The sequence below is a fragment of the Cucurbita maxima genome, unplaced genomic scaffold (assembly GCF_002738345.1).
Source record: "Cucurbita maxima cultivar Rimu unplaced genomic scaffold, Cmax_1.0 Cma_Scf00038, whole genome shotgun sequence".
NCBI lineage: Eukaryota > Viridiplantae > Streptophyta > Magnoliopsida > Cucurbitales > Cucurbitaceae > Cucurbita > Cucurbita maxima.
Window position 1 is genome coordinate 1,769,265 of NW_019272054.1, and position 13,853 is coordinate 1,783,117.

General features: G+C 35.9%; 2 protein-coding genes and 1 long non-coding RNA gene across 4 annotated transcripts; 2 read left to right on the forward strand and 1 right to left on the reverse strand.

Moving 5' to 3' along the window:
- The first annotated feature begins 153 nt into the window (after positions 1-153).
- On the forward strand, positions 154-3,074 carry LOC111469158. Its single transcript, XM_023114421.1, has one exon. The coding sequence runs from the start codon at positions 231-233 to the stop codon at positions 2,550-2,552; it is 2,322 nt and encodes a 773-aa protein (XP_022970189.1). The 5' UTR covers positions 154-230; the 3' UTR covers positions 2,553-3,074.
- Positions 3,075-9,667: 6,593 nt separating this feature from the next.
- On the forward strand, positions 9,668-13,039 carry LOC111469160 (deoxyribodipyrimidine photo-lyase). Of its 2 annotated transcripts, none has more exons than XM_023114424.1 (9): positions 9,668-10,150; positions 10,441-10,781; positions 10,852-11,092; positions 11,295-11,452; positions 11,525-11,561; positions 11,647-11,705; positions 11,874-11,955; positions 12,034-12,105; positions 12,542-13,039. In XM_023114424.1, exons 1-9 carry the CDS (start codon positions 9,836-9,838, stop codon positions 12,716-12,718), a joined length of 1,482 nt encoding a protein of 493 aa, XP_022970192.1. In that variant the 5' UTR covers positions 9,668-9,835; the 3' UTR covers positions 12,719-13,039. The 2 variants fall into 2 exon arrangements, with proteins under 2 accessions (XP_022970192.1, XP_022970191.1); XM_023114423.1 differs by having other exon boundaries at positions 9,694-10,150; positions 10,425-10,781.
- LOC111469165 lies at positions 12,337-12,541 on the reverse strand. Its single transcript, XR_002714827.1, has 2 exons — positions 12,460-12,541; positions 12,337-12,427 (listed from the first exon to the last, which is right to left on the reverse strand). It is a non-coding gene; the product is annotated as an uncharacterized LOC111469165 (long non-coding RNA).
- Positions 13,040-13,853: the final 814 nt, after the last annotated feature.

Here is a 13,853-nt window from a genome sequence, read left to right on the forward strand (position 1 = left end):
GGGGGGGGGGGGGGGGGGGGGGGGGGGGGGGGGGGGGGGGGGGGGGGGGGGGGGGGGGGGGGGGGGGGGGGGGGGGGGGGGGGGGGGGGGGGGGGGGGGGGGGGGGGGGGGGGGGGGGGGGGGGGGGGGGGGGGGGGGGGGGGGGGAGGGGGGAATGAATGAAGTGTAGATCCTGAAAAAGAAACAGTGTCGATTGTTGAAAGTTTGAAGCTTTTTTTTGTTGGGTGGCAATGGCGTCTACATCGCCGGCGGCTCCGGCGGCTCCGGCTGTGGAGTCTGGGAGTTCCTCTGCGGATGAGGTGACAGCGAAAGTCGTACACAAGCGATATGAAGGACTGGTGACGGTACGGACGAAGGCTATAAAGGGTAAAGGGGCTTGGTATTGGGCACACCTCGAACCCGTTCTCGTCCACTCCACTGACACTGGTTTGCCCAAGGCCGTTAAACTCCGGTGCTCCTTATGCGACGCCGTTTTCTCCGCCTCAAACCCATCTCGGACCGCCTCCGAGCATCTCAAACGCGGCACTTGCCCCAATTTCAACTCCCTCCCTAAACCCATTTCCTCTGTTTCCCCTTCCTCTTATCTAATGCCCACTTCCACTTCTCCGCCTCCTCTTCACCATAACAACCGCAAACGAACCTCCTCCGCCGCCGCTGCAAGCGGTGGCGGAGGTGGAGGGTCTTCATACCAAGTCCCACCTCTTGCAATTGTGGATCCCTCGCGATTCTCTGGCGGCGGTGGGGGAGGTGGGGGTCTGTTGGCGCAGCAGCCGCATTTGATGTTATCTGGAGGGAAGGAGGATTTGGGGGCTCTGGCTATGTTGGAGGACAGTGTAAAGAAGCTGAAGAGTCCAAAAACTTCACCTGGGCCAACGCTAAACAAGACCCAGATTGATTCCGCACTTGAATTTCTCACCGATTGGGTGTTCGAATCCGGCGGCTCTGTCACATTTTCAAGCCTCGAACATCCCAAATTCAAGGCTTTTCTCAATCAAGTTGGAATACCCACAATCCCTCGCCGGGAGTTTAGAATTTCGCGACTGAATTCCAAATTCGAGGAAGCTAAAACAGAGTCCGAAGTTAAAATTCGAGACGCCATGTTTTTCCAGCTCGCCTCCGATGGGTGGAACGACAAAAACTACGCCGTTGTCGGAATCGACAAGCTTGTAAATCTCACCGTGAATCTCCCCAATGGGACAAGCTTGTACCGGCGAGCAGTATTCGTCACTGGCTCTGTTCCTTCCTCGTACGCTCAAGAAATCTTCTTGGAAACCATCGCTGATATCAGTGGCAATGTCGTTCAGCAGTGTGTAGGAATTGTAGCAGACAAATTCAAGGCCAAGGCGCTGAAGAATTTGGAGAATCAACACAACTGGATGGTTAATCTCTCATGTCAGTTCCAGGGATTTTCCAGTTTGGTTAAGGATTTCAGCAAACAGCTCCCATTGTTCAAGACAACGACAGAGAATTGCCTAAAGCTTGCTAATTTCGTTAACTACAAGTCACAGGTTCGTAATTCCTTCAATAAATTTCAGCTGCAAGAATACGGGCATGCGGCTTTGCTCCGAGTGCCACCCCGAGACCACGACAACCTCAAAGTTGGGGCTGTCTTCACATTAATGGAAGACATTCTGAGCTACTCTCGAGCTCTGCAGCTGGTTGTGCTGGATGAGGCATGGAAAAATGGTTCCATGGAGGACCCGATTGGTAGAGAAGTGGGAGAGTTGATTGGGAATGTGGGGTTTTGGAATGAATTGGAGGCCGTTCATAGTTTGGTTAAATTGGTAAGAGAAATGGCTGCTGAGATAGAGACAGAGAGGCCACTGGTTGGGCAATGCCTTGGATTATGGGATGAGCTGAGGGGGAAAGTGAAAGATTGGTGTTCAAAGTATGAGATTGGTGAAGGGGGTGTTGAGAAAGTGATTGAAAAGAGGTTCAAAAAGAACTACCACCCGGCATGGGCGGCGTCGTTTATACTCGATCCCTTGTATTTGATAAGGGAAAGGAGCGGGAAGTACCTGCCACCATTCAAATGCCTGAGCCCGGATCAAGAGAAGGACGTCGATAAGCTCATAACTCGGCTCGTGTCGAGGGAGGAAGCTCACATTGCACTGATGGAGCTAATGAAATGGAGGACAGAAGGGCTTGATCCAGTATATGCAAGAGCTGTACAAATGAAGGAAAGAGACCCTGTTAGTGGGAAGATGAGAGTGGCTAATCCACAAAGCAGTAGGCTTGTTTGGGAAACTTACCTTACAGAATTCAAGTCATTGGGCAAGGTTGCAGTGCGCCTCATATTCCTTCATGCCACTTCCTGTGGCTTCAAATGCAACTGGTCTTTGTTGAGATGGGTGTCTTCTCATTCTCATACTCACCAAAGCCCTGCTGCTATGGACATGGCACACAAGTTGATATTCATTTCGGCTCATTCCAAGCTCGACCGTAGGGACTTTTCCACCGACGAAGACAAGGATGCCGAGCTATTCTCCCTACCCAACGGCGACGACGATCATATGCTTAATCAAGTTTTCGCCGATTCCTCCTCGGTGTAACCATTTTCCATACTTACTTTTTTTTCTCAATCCAAACTTTTAGACTCCTAGGATTTATTGAATTCTTTCACTATTTTTGGGGGATGTAGGGGTGGAACCAACAGTGTTGTTCATATGAGATTCACTTTTGTATGGCTCGAAACGCATTTGATCTTAGAATAGCCATATCTTGTTCATATCTACGTCTAATGGTTCAAGTTGAAAATTCTGGCATTTGCCATGACGGTATCGTCGCAACGGCATACCGAACGGGGGAGAGGCTGTAGCATGGGCAGGGAAGGCACAGAAAAAGCAAAGGAGGAAGCTTTTTAGCTGGAGAAGCACTTGGGGAGTGATTGTGTTGATACTTTTAGAAGCTGAGTCCAAAATTGTCCCTTTTTTTTTGTGTATTTGTGAAAGACAGTGGATACCCACCATTGAAATCAAGCAGTGGAAGTCATTTTCGAAGCTTAGACAAAAACCAGAGGGAAAAAGGAAGAGAGGGAAGCGTTTTGCCATCAAATCAAAGCCTTTTAACATTCTTTAAGTCCTCAATTCTTCACAGTTTGTTTTCATGCACACTCTCACCCAGTTTTGATTCCTATAATTGACCTTATTCTTCTACATCCTCTGCAATATGGCCACTTCGTCGACGGCACTTAATAGGCTTAACAGTCACTTGCATCTCCTATGACCTTTGACATTTCTCTGCATCCCTTACATCGTACGATCATATTATCTCCACATACCAACACAAGTTCGTTCAGCATACTTTATCTTTACTCACATGTTTCCTATAAATACATTTATAGAATCAAATAGATTACGAACGAAATGGAAAGAGTTGAATATACGATGTTAGCCTATTATCAGTGGTCAAATATGATACATACAATAAACATTAATGGAAGACTAAATATCTTCAACAACTTCATGCTTCGGTTTGAAGTTTTTAATAATGTGCACGACTTCCCACAAATTTGAGTTCCAATTGCATGAGTAGGGCTAATCCGCTTAGGACATAAAGGGAAATAATTTATCCACTTTTTTCTTCATCAAAAAATTATTTTAAAAAATGTAAATATATTATTTTTTATAGGCACAGAATTTGAGTCATTTGACAACGGCAATTCATCAACTAATTTCGATCTCTTTTTCTATTTTTTAATACCAAGATTTAAAAAAAAATAAAAAAGAAAAAAAGAATTAATTATTTTTTTGTTTTTAAATTTTAATTTAAAGATAAAAACTAAGAAAATGGTGTGAAAACAATGGACAAAATAATTCTAAAAATGGTTGAGAAAAAGATCGTATTTTTTATATTATATTATATTATAATAGGGATTCATTGTTACTAATAAAATTCATTTTTACTGTGAAGTAAAAAAAGTAATAATATAATGTTTTAGGTTAAGGATTGTAATTACTGATTTTAGTGGACAGACAAATAATTGTCGGCAAACCTCACTCTAACGTTGACTGCTCACCAGCTCACTTATTTTCCTTTTTTTTTTCTTTTTTTTTTTTAATTAAAAAAAGTTATTTAAAAAATATATAAAAATATTACATAATGATTAGTATTGGACGACGGCCTCTCCTTTATACGAAGAATCTTTTCCCCCCTTCCAATGCTCTTTTAATTATTACTTTTTTTCTCTCTCTCTCTCTTAATTACCCTATGTTTCATCATTATTGTATTTGTATTACATTTTAACATTCTAATAAATCTAATATATTCGACCTAAAATTAAAATTTTAAATTTCAATATTACAATATAATATAATATAATATAGTAGAGAAAGACCGATAAACGGGAATATAATCTCCAATGGGAAGATTATTATTGCATAGTTAACTATGAACCGGTTAAATTCATTTAATCGAAGAATTTTGTGGGCAGCTACCAACCCTATACTTTTTATAAATAATGACCAAACTACCCTTCATTTAAGAAGAATAATTAATAGTTTAAAACCTACTTTTTGGTAATTCAAAAACAAGTTTACTGAAAATATAATCCAACGAAATATTTTTTTAAAAAAAATCAAATATCTTGCTATTTTTGTTTTTTAAAAAAAATATAAAATAATAATTTAAATAAACTTTACTATAAATTGAGCAATGGAAGGGTACGTTACACATGAGAAAACAACAGACAAAAATTTAATTCTTGGGCATGGTAGATAGTAGCATAAATATTTATTTTTCTTCACCAATTAATTTCAATTTAAAATTAAAATATTATTTTTCATAATTAAAAAAAAAACTAATAAATTTACAATCACAAAAAGAGAAGGTGGTGGAAAAATACAAACAATAAATGCAAAATAATAATAATAATAAGTGGGAAAAAAAAAGAAGATAATTAGGATCGGTATCCGAGGCACGTGTCACTATCATGGTCTTTATAAAGTGCTTGAGACGTACGGTGTGGCCCACCACCAAAATAATAATATTATATTACATGATTTATTTGGAATCATAATACATGACCTACATATGGGTAATTATACGGTACAAGACCCTACACCATAGTCCCCACTCATCTCTTTGACTGTTCCGTCAATCAACTTTGACTTCAGTGGGTCCCACTATAAAGGCCACGTGTACGGCTACACCTTTTTCCTCGTATGACTAAACTTAACCTAACTCTAGTACTCGAGATAGTATTTTTAAATTAGATCCTTTCCTTTTTCCTCTCCCTTTTTCTAAAAATAAATTAATAATTCGGAGAAATTTTAGAAATATTCCTGTGTACCCACGTGCCAGCTGTCGATTTTAAATTTTAAAAAAAAATAGTTATAAATTCTGGTGACGTGCTCCCCGTGAGTGCTGGAGGAGGATAGATTCATGGGACGAGAAATATAATACAGTCCATGTCCGTACGATGACGTCACGGGTTCTAGTGATATCGTGTCACTGTAGGGGTAAATTCGTCATCTTCCACTGTTCAAACTTTGACTCTACCGTTCCTACATTTACGTCTGTTCAAACCTCCAACTTCAATTATTTTGTTTCTTCTTTTAAAAAAAGAATAATAAATACCTGAATTATTGATGAGTATTTCGATCATTATTAAATCTTATTTATTATTATTATATTATTTATTGGCTTTGAATTTCCAAAACTAATTCAGAATCGTATAAAAAACGGTCAAATTATTGTAATAGGTAGGCACCATATGATAATCATTTAATTAATGTAATTAATAAAAAGATTTTTGCATTTTCGTATTATAGGGTAACATTGCTACTTATCCCAATCACACTTTTCTTAGCATAGACTCTTATGAATATGCAATACTCATTCCCAATACTGAGTGAGTCAAGTCAATTTTGGATCATATCGCCTATGACATAGGCAGAAAAAAATGTTTTAGAAAATGAGTTTGAAAGTAACGTTGAAAGAAATATTAAATGCCACATTATCTGATTAACAGCAAAAGGGAACACAACGACCTAAATAACATATAATTTTTTAGAGAGGGAGAATTCGACAACTAATCGCATCCCTCTACAGTAAATTATGAAACATTTCATATCTAATAGGTCTAGACATGATTCTGTCGAAATGTCATACACTTTGAAAATATAATAAGGAAACTATACATCATGAAAGTAATAAAGTGATTTGGCATACAACGTACATGCGGCATGTAATTTCAATTTATTTATGTACCTCTCATTTACTTAAACGTTACGTATTTTCATTATTATTAAACTTTATTATAAGATTAATATGAAATATGAACTAAACAAAAGCCTAAGTAACTTAAATTATACATACATATTCGAATTGATAACAAAAATCAGCTTAAAAACAGGCATGTGATTATGTTCATATTGTACCCAACAATCGTGATCTCCAAGATATCATTATCAATCTCTTCGTCTCCTTTTTCTTTACAACATATATTCTCTTCCTTAAAATCCACAGTAAAATAATCTTAAATAGTAAAAATTTAATCTTTAAATAAATTAAAAAATCAAGGAATCATTTCCTTTTAAAAAAAATCTTATCCAAATTGTTTGGTACCATGCAATCCCTTTTAAGACAGTCGAGATTTGTATGGATAGACATTTAGATAATTCATTTTGTTTTATAGTAATCTAAGATGATCAAATATCATCTCTTGAGTTTTGGGTATCCTCCTAAAACACGAATTCAAGCCTGACATCAACATATTCCTAATAGACGCGACCTTAGGCTGTTATAGTTGGTATTAGAATTAGAAATTGAAGGTGTGCTAACCAGGACACTGACCCGTACATAATACACGAAGGGTAAAAACTTACCCAAAATTGAATTAATGTATAGATTATATCTTTTTTAATTATGCCTAATAATAATTAACCAAACTAAATGTCTAGCATAATTTTATTTTCAAAATTTAGATATTTTTGTCATACAAATTTTTAGTGGTCCACGTGCTAACGCCAGACACGGAGACGGTTGGGATCTCATGTGACAATCCTGATTGGACTTTGCATGTACGTGAGCTTTGTCAATTGCAGCTTTTCTTCTTTGTTAAATTTATTTATTTTTAAAAATTGAGCTTTTTTTTTGGTTTTTTTTTTTTCATGAGCCTAAATATAATGCATTATTTTTTAACAAAAAAATATCGATTATTATTATTATTAATTATTTCGGCTTTTTATTTAAAACCTTTCCATTAACAAAATTATTGCACCTATTTATTTTATACAATAAAATCGCCCATGTTTATCCAAATTTATTATGAAATATAAAAATTGACTTCCATGTAAATTACTTTTTGGTGATTGGTCCAAAGGAAAAGGCCTAAAAAGCTTCCAATATTTGATTTTTCAAGGGGGTTTTATTTATTTATTTATTTATTTATTTATTGGCATAAATTACTTTATTTAATTGAAAATTGTGGCATACGTGGGGCATCTCTATTTGGCCATAATTATATTTTAGTACCCCTAGCTACTTTTTGTTTTGTATTTTTTATCTATTTATTAAATGAAAATTTTCTAAAAAATAATTCGTAGTAAAGTAATTTTATCAAGTGAAAATAGGAATAAATTCTATAAAATTTCTTTTCATAGAAATACTTCAAATAAAAACGTAAAAAATAAACTAAAAATACCAAATTAACTATAAAAAAGATATCAAAACTAAAACTTCAAATTTATTTTTTTAGATTATTTAATTTCCATTTATACAGGGCTAAAATGGTCATTTGACATAGAGATAGGGTCAAGAGGGCGGCTATATGCCTTTAAAGCAATATACATATAATTGGATTCTTCAATTTTATTTTATTTATTTTTGCTAAAATCTCATATTAGAAAAAGGGCACGTGTTTTTAGGACGTCCCACGTGACCTCATTTATTAAACACATTATTTTAACTCTATGAATTTGTATTTATCACTATTTCTTAAGATTAAAAAATGTTAATGTTTTTTTGTCATATATCTCGAATATTAAAAAAAAGACAGGTAAAAAATATTGTTTTTATTATTATTATTATTATTATTATTTACCAATTTGAACATAATTCACTGTATAAAATAGTAAATATCATTATTAATTTAAATCTCTAACCTTTTTCAAATAAATTAAAAGACATAATGTATTGGATCAAAGATTCAGAATTTAATCTTTCTGACAGAGAATTAATATATTAGAAAAATCTTTAAAATTCCGTACAAAATTTGATTCTCTCATTGGCCCTATGTCTCTTATTTCTCAGGGATTTTTCTCTATTAGTAGGTTACGGGATTGTAGACATACCTATATTTTTTAGTCTCAATAGGACTCCTTACGAGCGTTGTTTCTACTTACTACTGGCTCAAAGTATCAAAGTTATTAATGACTAGATGAAACCAAAACACAACATTTAAACTTGTTGAATAGCATCTCATCAAATTCGACTAAATAACGATCTAAGACTCATAAAAATCAACTTTATAAAAACCTTATGTGATCGTGATAACCCTTATTACATTTTCTCGAGAAATAATACTTCATTAACTCGTTATAAAGAAAGAATAAATTTGAGTCGGAATCAAAGGACAAAGAAAACTAAAGGGATATCTTTAGAAAAGGTCAAAGTTGATTAGATGAACAGAGAGTTGTTAGGACTCAAGGACATATACTTTATAACAAGGTCAAAGTTCTCAATACCACCTCATTATGGGGAAACAGATAGAATCTATGTCTATATCTAGCTTTTTTTTTTTTTTTTTCACTCTCTTAATAATGCAAAGATATTGTTATAGGTGTGGATATGGGCCAACATTCCCGAACGGCCCAAAAAACCCGAAACGGAAGGGTGCGCTTGCAAGGCTGCATGACCAAGCCCACGAGCGTCGCTCAATGTCTAAAGAGTGCAAACAAAGTCTCACGTTAGTTTCTTTGTTAATATGAATAATTTTGATTAGGATATGAATTACTTAGGTAAAAAAATGTCAATATTATATTAATTTGAAAATATGTGGAAGTTTGTGTCGATATCATAAAATGTCAATATCATATTAACGCTAGTTGTGTATCAGAAAAAATCCTCACATGTCGAGTAAAAAACCGGTAAACTTTCAATTTTATTAAATTGAATTTTAAGTAATGTTACCTTCGTATCAATTTCGACTAATTCGTCCACAAATTTTAGTAGAAAAATAGTATAAAAATCTTTATAATCTTATTAATTTTCATACAATAAAGTTTTAATTTAAAATAAGTTTTATCCGATGAATAATTTTGCTCAAGTTTATAAAATCAAAAAAAAAAAAAAACTATAATTTTGTTTTTTTTTTTCACCTTCTAAAACATAATCAGTACAAATGTTTTATAATTTATTACATAAATTAGAGAAATAGAATATTAAAAATTGCAATATTTTTTAAGGTTTAAGGTTAAGATTATGACACTTAAAATTGAGTTAATTGAGTTTAAAGTGTATAAGACATTTTTTTATTTTATTTTATTTTTTATTTATTTTTAAATCATATAAAGACTGTAATTTTACACGGAAATAATTTATTTTCTTGCGGATTCTGATTCGAAAATGAAACTCAACTGTAAAAACGTCCACCAGACACGTGTCTCTTAATAAAAACTCCACGTTTTATCTTTTAAAACCACAACTTTCACTCCTCCATTTCCCTCCAATTTCCTCCTCTTTGCTGGGCACCGATGATGGCACGCAGGTTCCAAATTTCTGCACCCTGGCCCAACTCTCTCTCCGCCGCGCCACCGCTCCATTTTTCCGACCAAACTACCGGCGACTCGGACTACTCTTCCAGTTCCCTTGCTTGTTCGTAAATCGTACCATTATGGCCTCAACCCCCTCAAACTCTGTTCAATCGGGTCGGATTCGGGTTTTGAAAGATGTAACGGGTTCTCTCGATCGACCTGTGGGTCCGGTGGTTTATTGGATGTTTAGGGATCAAAGGGTGAAAGACAATTGGGCGTTGATGCACGCCGTTGATGAGGCCAACAGAGCCAAAGTTCCTGTTGCTGTTGCCTTCAATTTGTTCGATCAATTTTTGGGGGCAAAATCTCGGCATTTAGGGTTTATGCTTAGAGGTCTGCAACAACTTCAGTATGATCTCGAAGAAACGCTTCAAATCCCTCTCTTCTTGTTCCAGGTTTGTTAATTTGCCGTAAATGTTTATCATTATCCCTTTTTAGAGAACCTGGGGAAGACCTAATTTGTTGATTTAGTTTAAATTCCTAAAATACATTTGTGCGATTGTCGATGCTTTACAAATCACCATGATTTCTGGTTTTGTATCTTTAATTTCTTTGAGATTTCAATAATCTGCTAGCAAGATAAGTTGCCATGCGCCATTGGAGGTGCAATCAGAAGAGCTTTGTCTTTGATTGCTTTAAGTTTGTATCACTATGACTAATAATTTTCAGGGTTGGCATTCTTAAGGGGGAAGCAGAACATACTATACCAAATTTCATTAGAGAATGTGGGGCTTCGCTTCTGGTTACAGACTTCTCGCCGTTACGAGAAGTTCGGAAGTGTAAAGAGGAAATTTGTAAGAGGGTAGATGAATCAGTTAAAGTTCATGAAGTTGATGCCCACAATGTGGTACCCATTTGGATTGCGTCTGAGAAATTGGAGTATAGTGCAAAAACTTTAAGGGGCAAGATAAATAAAAAGCTCCCGGAATACCTTATTGATTTCCCTGCTCTGCTTATACCAACTAGGAAATGGCCTTCCACTGATAAGTTTATTGATTGGGACAGACTTATTGAAGATAACTTGAGGTTAGAGCATTGTTTTCTTTTGATTTATGTTGCTTAAACTTTATTTAAGTTGACATTTCCCTGTTACCAGAAAAGGAGCAGATGTTCCTGAAATTGAATGGTGTAAACCAGGGGAAAAGGCTGCAATGGAAGTATTGATGGGCAGTAAAGATGGGTTTTTGACTAAGAGGTTGAAGAGCTATGCAATAGATAGAAACAATCCATTGAAACCTAGGGGGCTCTCTGGCCTCTCCCCATATTTGCATTTTGGTCAAATATCCGCACAACGCTGTGCCTTAGAAGCTCGTAATGTTCGAAAACTCAATCCACAGGTAATGCAAAGACAAAGGTTTGGTCGATCCATTTTTATCGTTTAATGGAATACTATGGTGGTGGTGTGAGCTTGGAAGTATATGTTCATATCACTATTAGCACCTTCTTGAAAATGTCTCTTTTGTGAATCTGTTTTTTGCATCTTTTTTCAAAAAATTGTTATATTTTGAATGATTCCTTCTGTTTTGCATCCTTTTTAAGGCCGTTGATATGTTTCTCGAGGAGTTGATTGTTAGAAGGGAACTTGCTGATAATTACTGCTACTACCAACCGCACTATGATTCACTGCTCGGGGCTTGGGAATGGGCACGTAAAACCTTGATGGATCATGCTTCCGATAAGCGAGAACACGTTTACACGTAGGTGAGCCTTGGTGCTAATATTCACTTGTAACTGGTTTTGAAATTATGCAGTTGCTGTTGAATTTTCAGGAGGGAGCAACTGGAGAAGGCGCAGACTGCTGACCCAGTTAGTATATGAACTGATTAGATTATTTTCTTTTCTTTTCATTTTTTGCTGTTGAAAAACTCACATTTGGCATAACATTGTTCAGCTCTGGAATGCTTCTCAGTTGGAGATGGTCTTCCATGGAAAGATGCATGGTTTTATGAGGCAAGTATTAACGAATTTTCCAGTCAATGACGCATTGTTTACCTTTTACCTCTCTGCAATATGTTCTGCTTGAAACATCATTGTTCTGTTTTCCTCTTTCTTTGTCCCTTGATGATAATTTTGTGCTCCCGAAGTCCTGGAATGTCATATAGTGAAATTCATGCACAGGATGTACTGGGCCAAAAAGATTTTGGAGTGGACAAGAGGACCTGAGGAAGCCCTGGAAATTTGCATATACTTGAATGACAAGGTATATTGTTTCCAGTCCACACTTTTATGTGCTTCTATTGAAGTGGTGAAAATTGCTAATCAAGAACGCGACGTGCAGTATGAAATCGATGGGAGGGATCCAAATGGATATGTCGGGTGCATGTGGTCGATCTGTGGCGTTCACGACCAGGTTTATCATCACTGTTCATTTATTATCAGCTACTCTTCTTTATTATTTTCTTGCACATTCTTCTTGTTCTCCTTGAGCAACCCCAGCTTCACCGAAATCAAAGAATTTTCTTTCTCATCTTATATATAAGCTATTGAGGATTGTGGGGAGAGGAGACCCATGTCGGCTAATTAAGGGGTTGATTATGGGTTTATAAGTAAGGAATAGATCTCTATTGGTGTAAGGCTTTTTGGGAAAACCAAAAGCAAAGCCATGAGAGCTTATGCTTAAAGTGGGCAATATGATACCATTGTTGAGAGTCGTGATTTTTAACATAACCAACCTGGAAAGTTTGTTTATTTCTCAAGTGACTACCTTGTTATCTTTTCAGTTTGAACACGAGAAACATATATTTGATTTTATAATCTTTTCCCTTTGCAATGTTTGGTGTTTCAAGGGCTGGAAAGAGCGACCTATATTTGGGAAGATACGGTACATGAACTTCGCTGGGTGCAAGAGGAAATTCGATGTGGATGGCTACATAGCTTATGTGAAGAGAGTTGTGGGTGAAATGAAGAAAAGAAAAGCAGAGGAGGTTGTGGTGGACAGAAAGGCAAAGGAAAGCCGTTGCTAGTAAATGTTTAGTTGCCGAGAAGCATAACTGTAGTTATAGTTTCATGAAAGAGAACATATATATCTCCTTAACTACTCATTGTAGTTTGTAACTCGTAAGCCATTGTTGTGTCAATTTAGGTGGGACGATTAATTTTTTGTACCAAGGCAATGACATAACCATAGTCCAGATTCAAACTTGGAATGGCAGCAGACGGGGTACTAAGTTTAGGGAAAGATTGGAGAGATGGGTTTGTAATGATTCATGTGGGAATTGTTCTTGAAGTTGAAAGTGTTTCATCTTGACTCATTGGTTTTGTTCAATGAGAACTACATGTTTATAGAAGGAATCACGATCCATTGAGGTAAAAATCGAGAGAATCGAAGACGGGGAATGAAGTTGGATGCTCGCTCGCCAGAATCGGTTGCAGATGGTAACAGACAACGGGTCCGGTTGTTCTTGTTTAATCAAACTAATTTTCCAAAATGGGTTATTAATGCAATATTTATACATACACAAAAAAGATTATGTTCAAGTAATAACCCAAAAGATTTATAGCATATGAATTAAGTTAGGTACACTCATGGGAGACATGTGAGTGGATGTATTGTATACGGTTAGTTTATATAAGACCGAACCACAAAATATTTTATCTCTTCTTACAAATCTGTTAATAGAGAAAATTAATATTTCATGGATGATCATATATGAATCAATCTTAATTCACTACAAGAGTTTGTGCTTTGATTCACATGGGTGAGTGGTATTTGTAGCCAATTCAAAAAACCTACCATTTTGGTGACTTACTAAATAAGGAGTCGTGTCTTTGACTCAAGAGAAGCATAGTTTATGGTTAGATCATGACCAAATTGTTCATTAGGTATAAAATGTTAATCCAGGGTAAACAAACTTTTGACCCAATTACGAATAATTTGTGAATAATTGATTTGCTCTAATAATTATATCATTTGACACCATTTATCCTACTAGTATAAGAGTGCATAAATGAAAATTGATTAATTAAATAATTTTTTTTATTTAGAGTTGATAGGTCCATAAAGTCTCTTTCTTGCTTATAGTAATATTAAAATGATCAATTTAGTTGAAAGAAACCTTTAAATGTTCATATTAATATTCAATATATTATTTAAGTCCG

Coding starts and splice junctions, on each gene's coding strand:
- LOC111469158 (XM_023114421.1), top strand. CDS start 231: ATGGCGTCTACATCGCCGGCGGCTCCGGCGGCTCCGGCTGTGGAGTCT.
- LOC111469160 (XM_023114424.1), top strand. CDS start 9,836: ATGGCCTCAACCCCCTCAAACTCTGTTCAATCGGGTCGGATTCGGGTT. Junction 10,782..10,851: donor CTTATTGAAGATAACTTGAG/GTTAGAGCATTG, acceptor CCCTGTTACCAG/AAAAGGAGCAGATGTTCCTG. Junction 11,956..12,033: donor GCATATACTTGAATGACAAG/GTATATTGTTTC, acceptor CGCGACGTGCAG/TATGAAATCGATGGGAGGGA.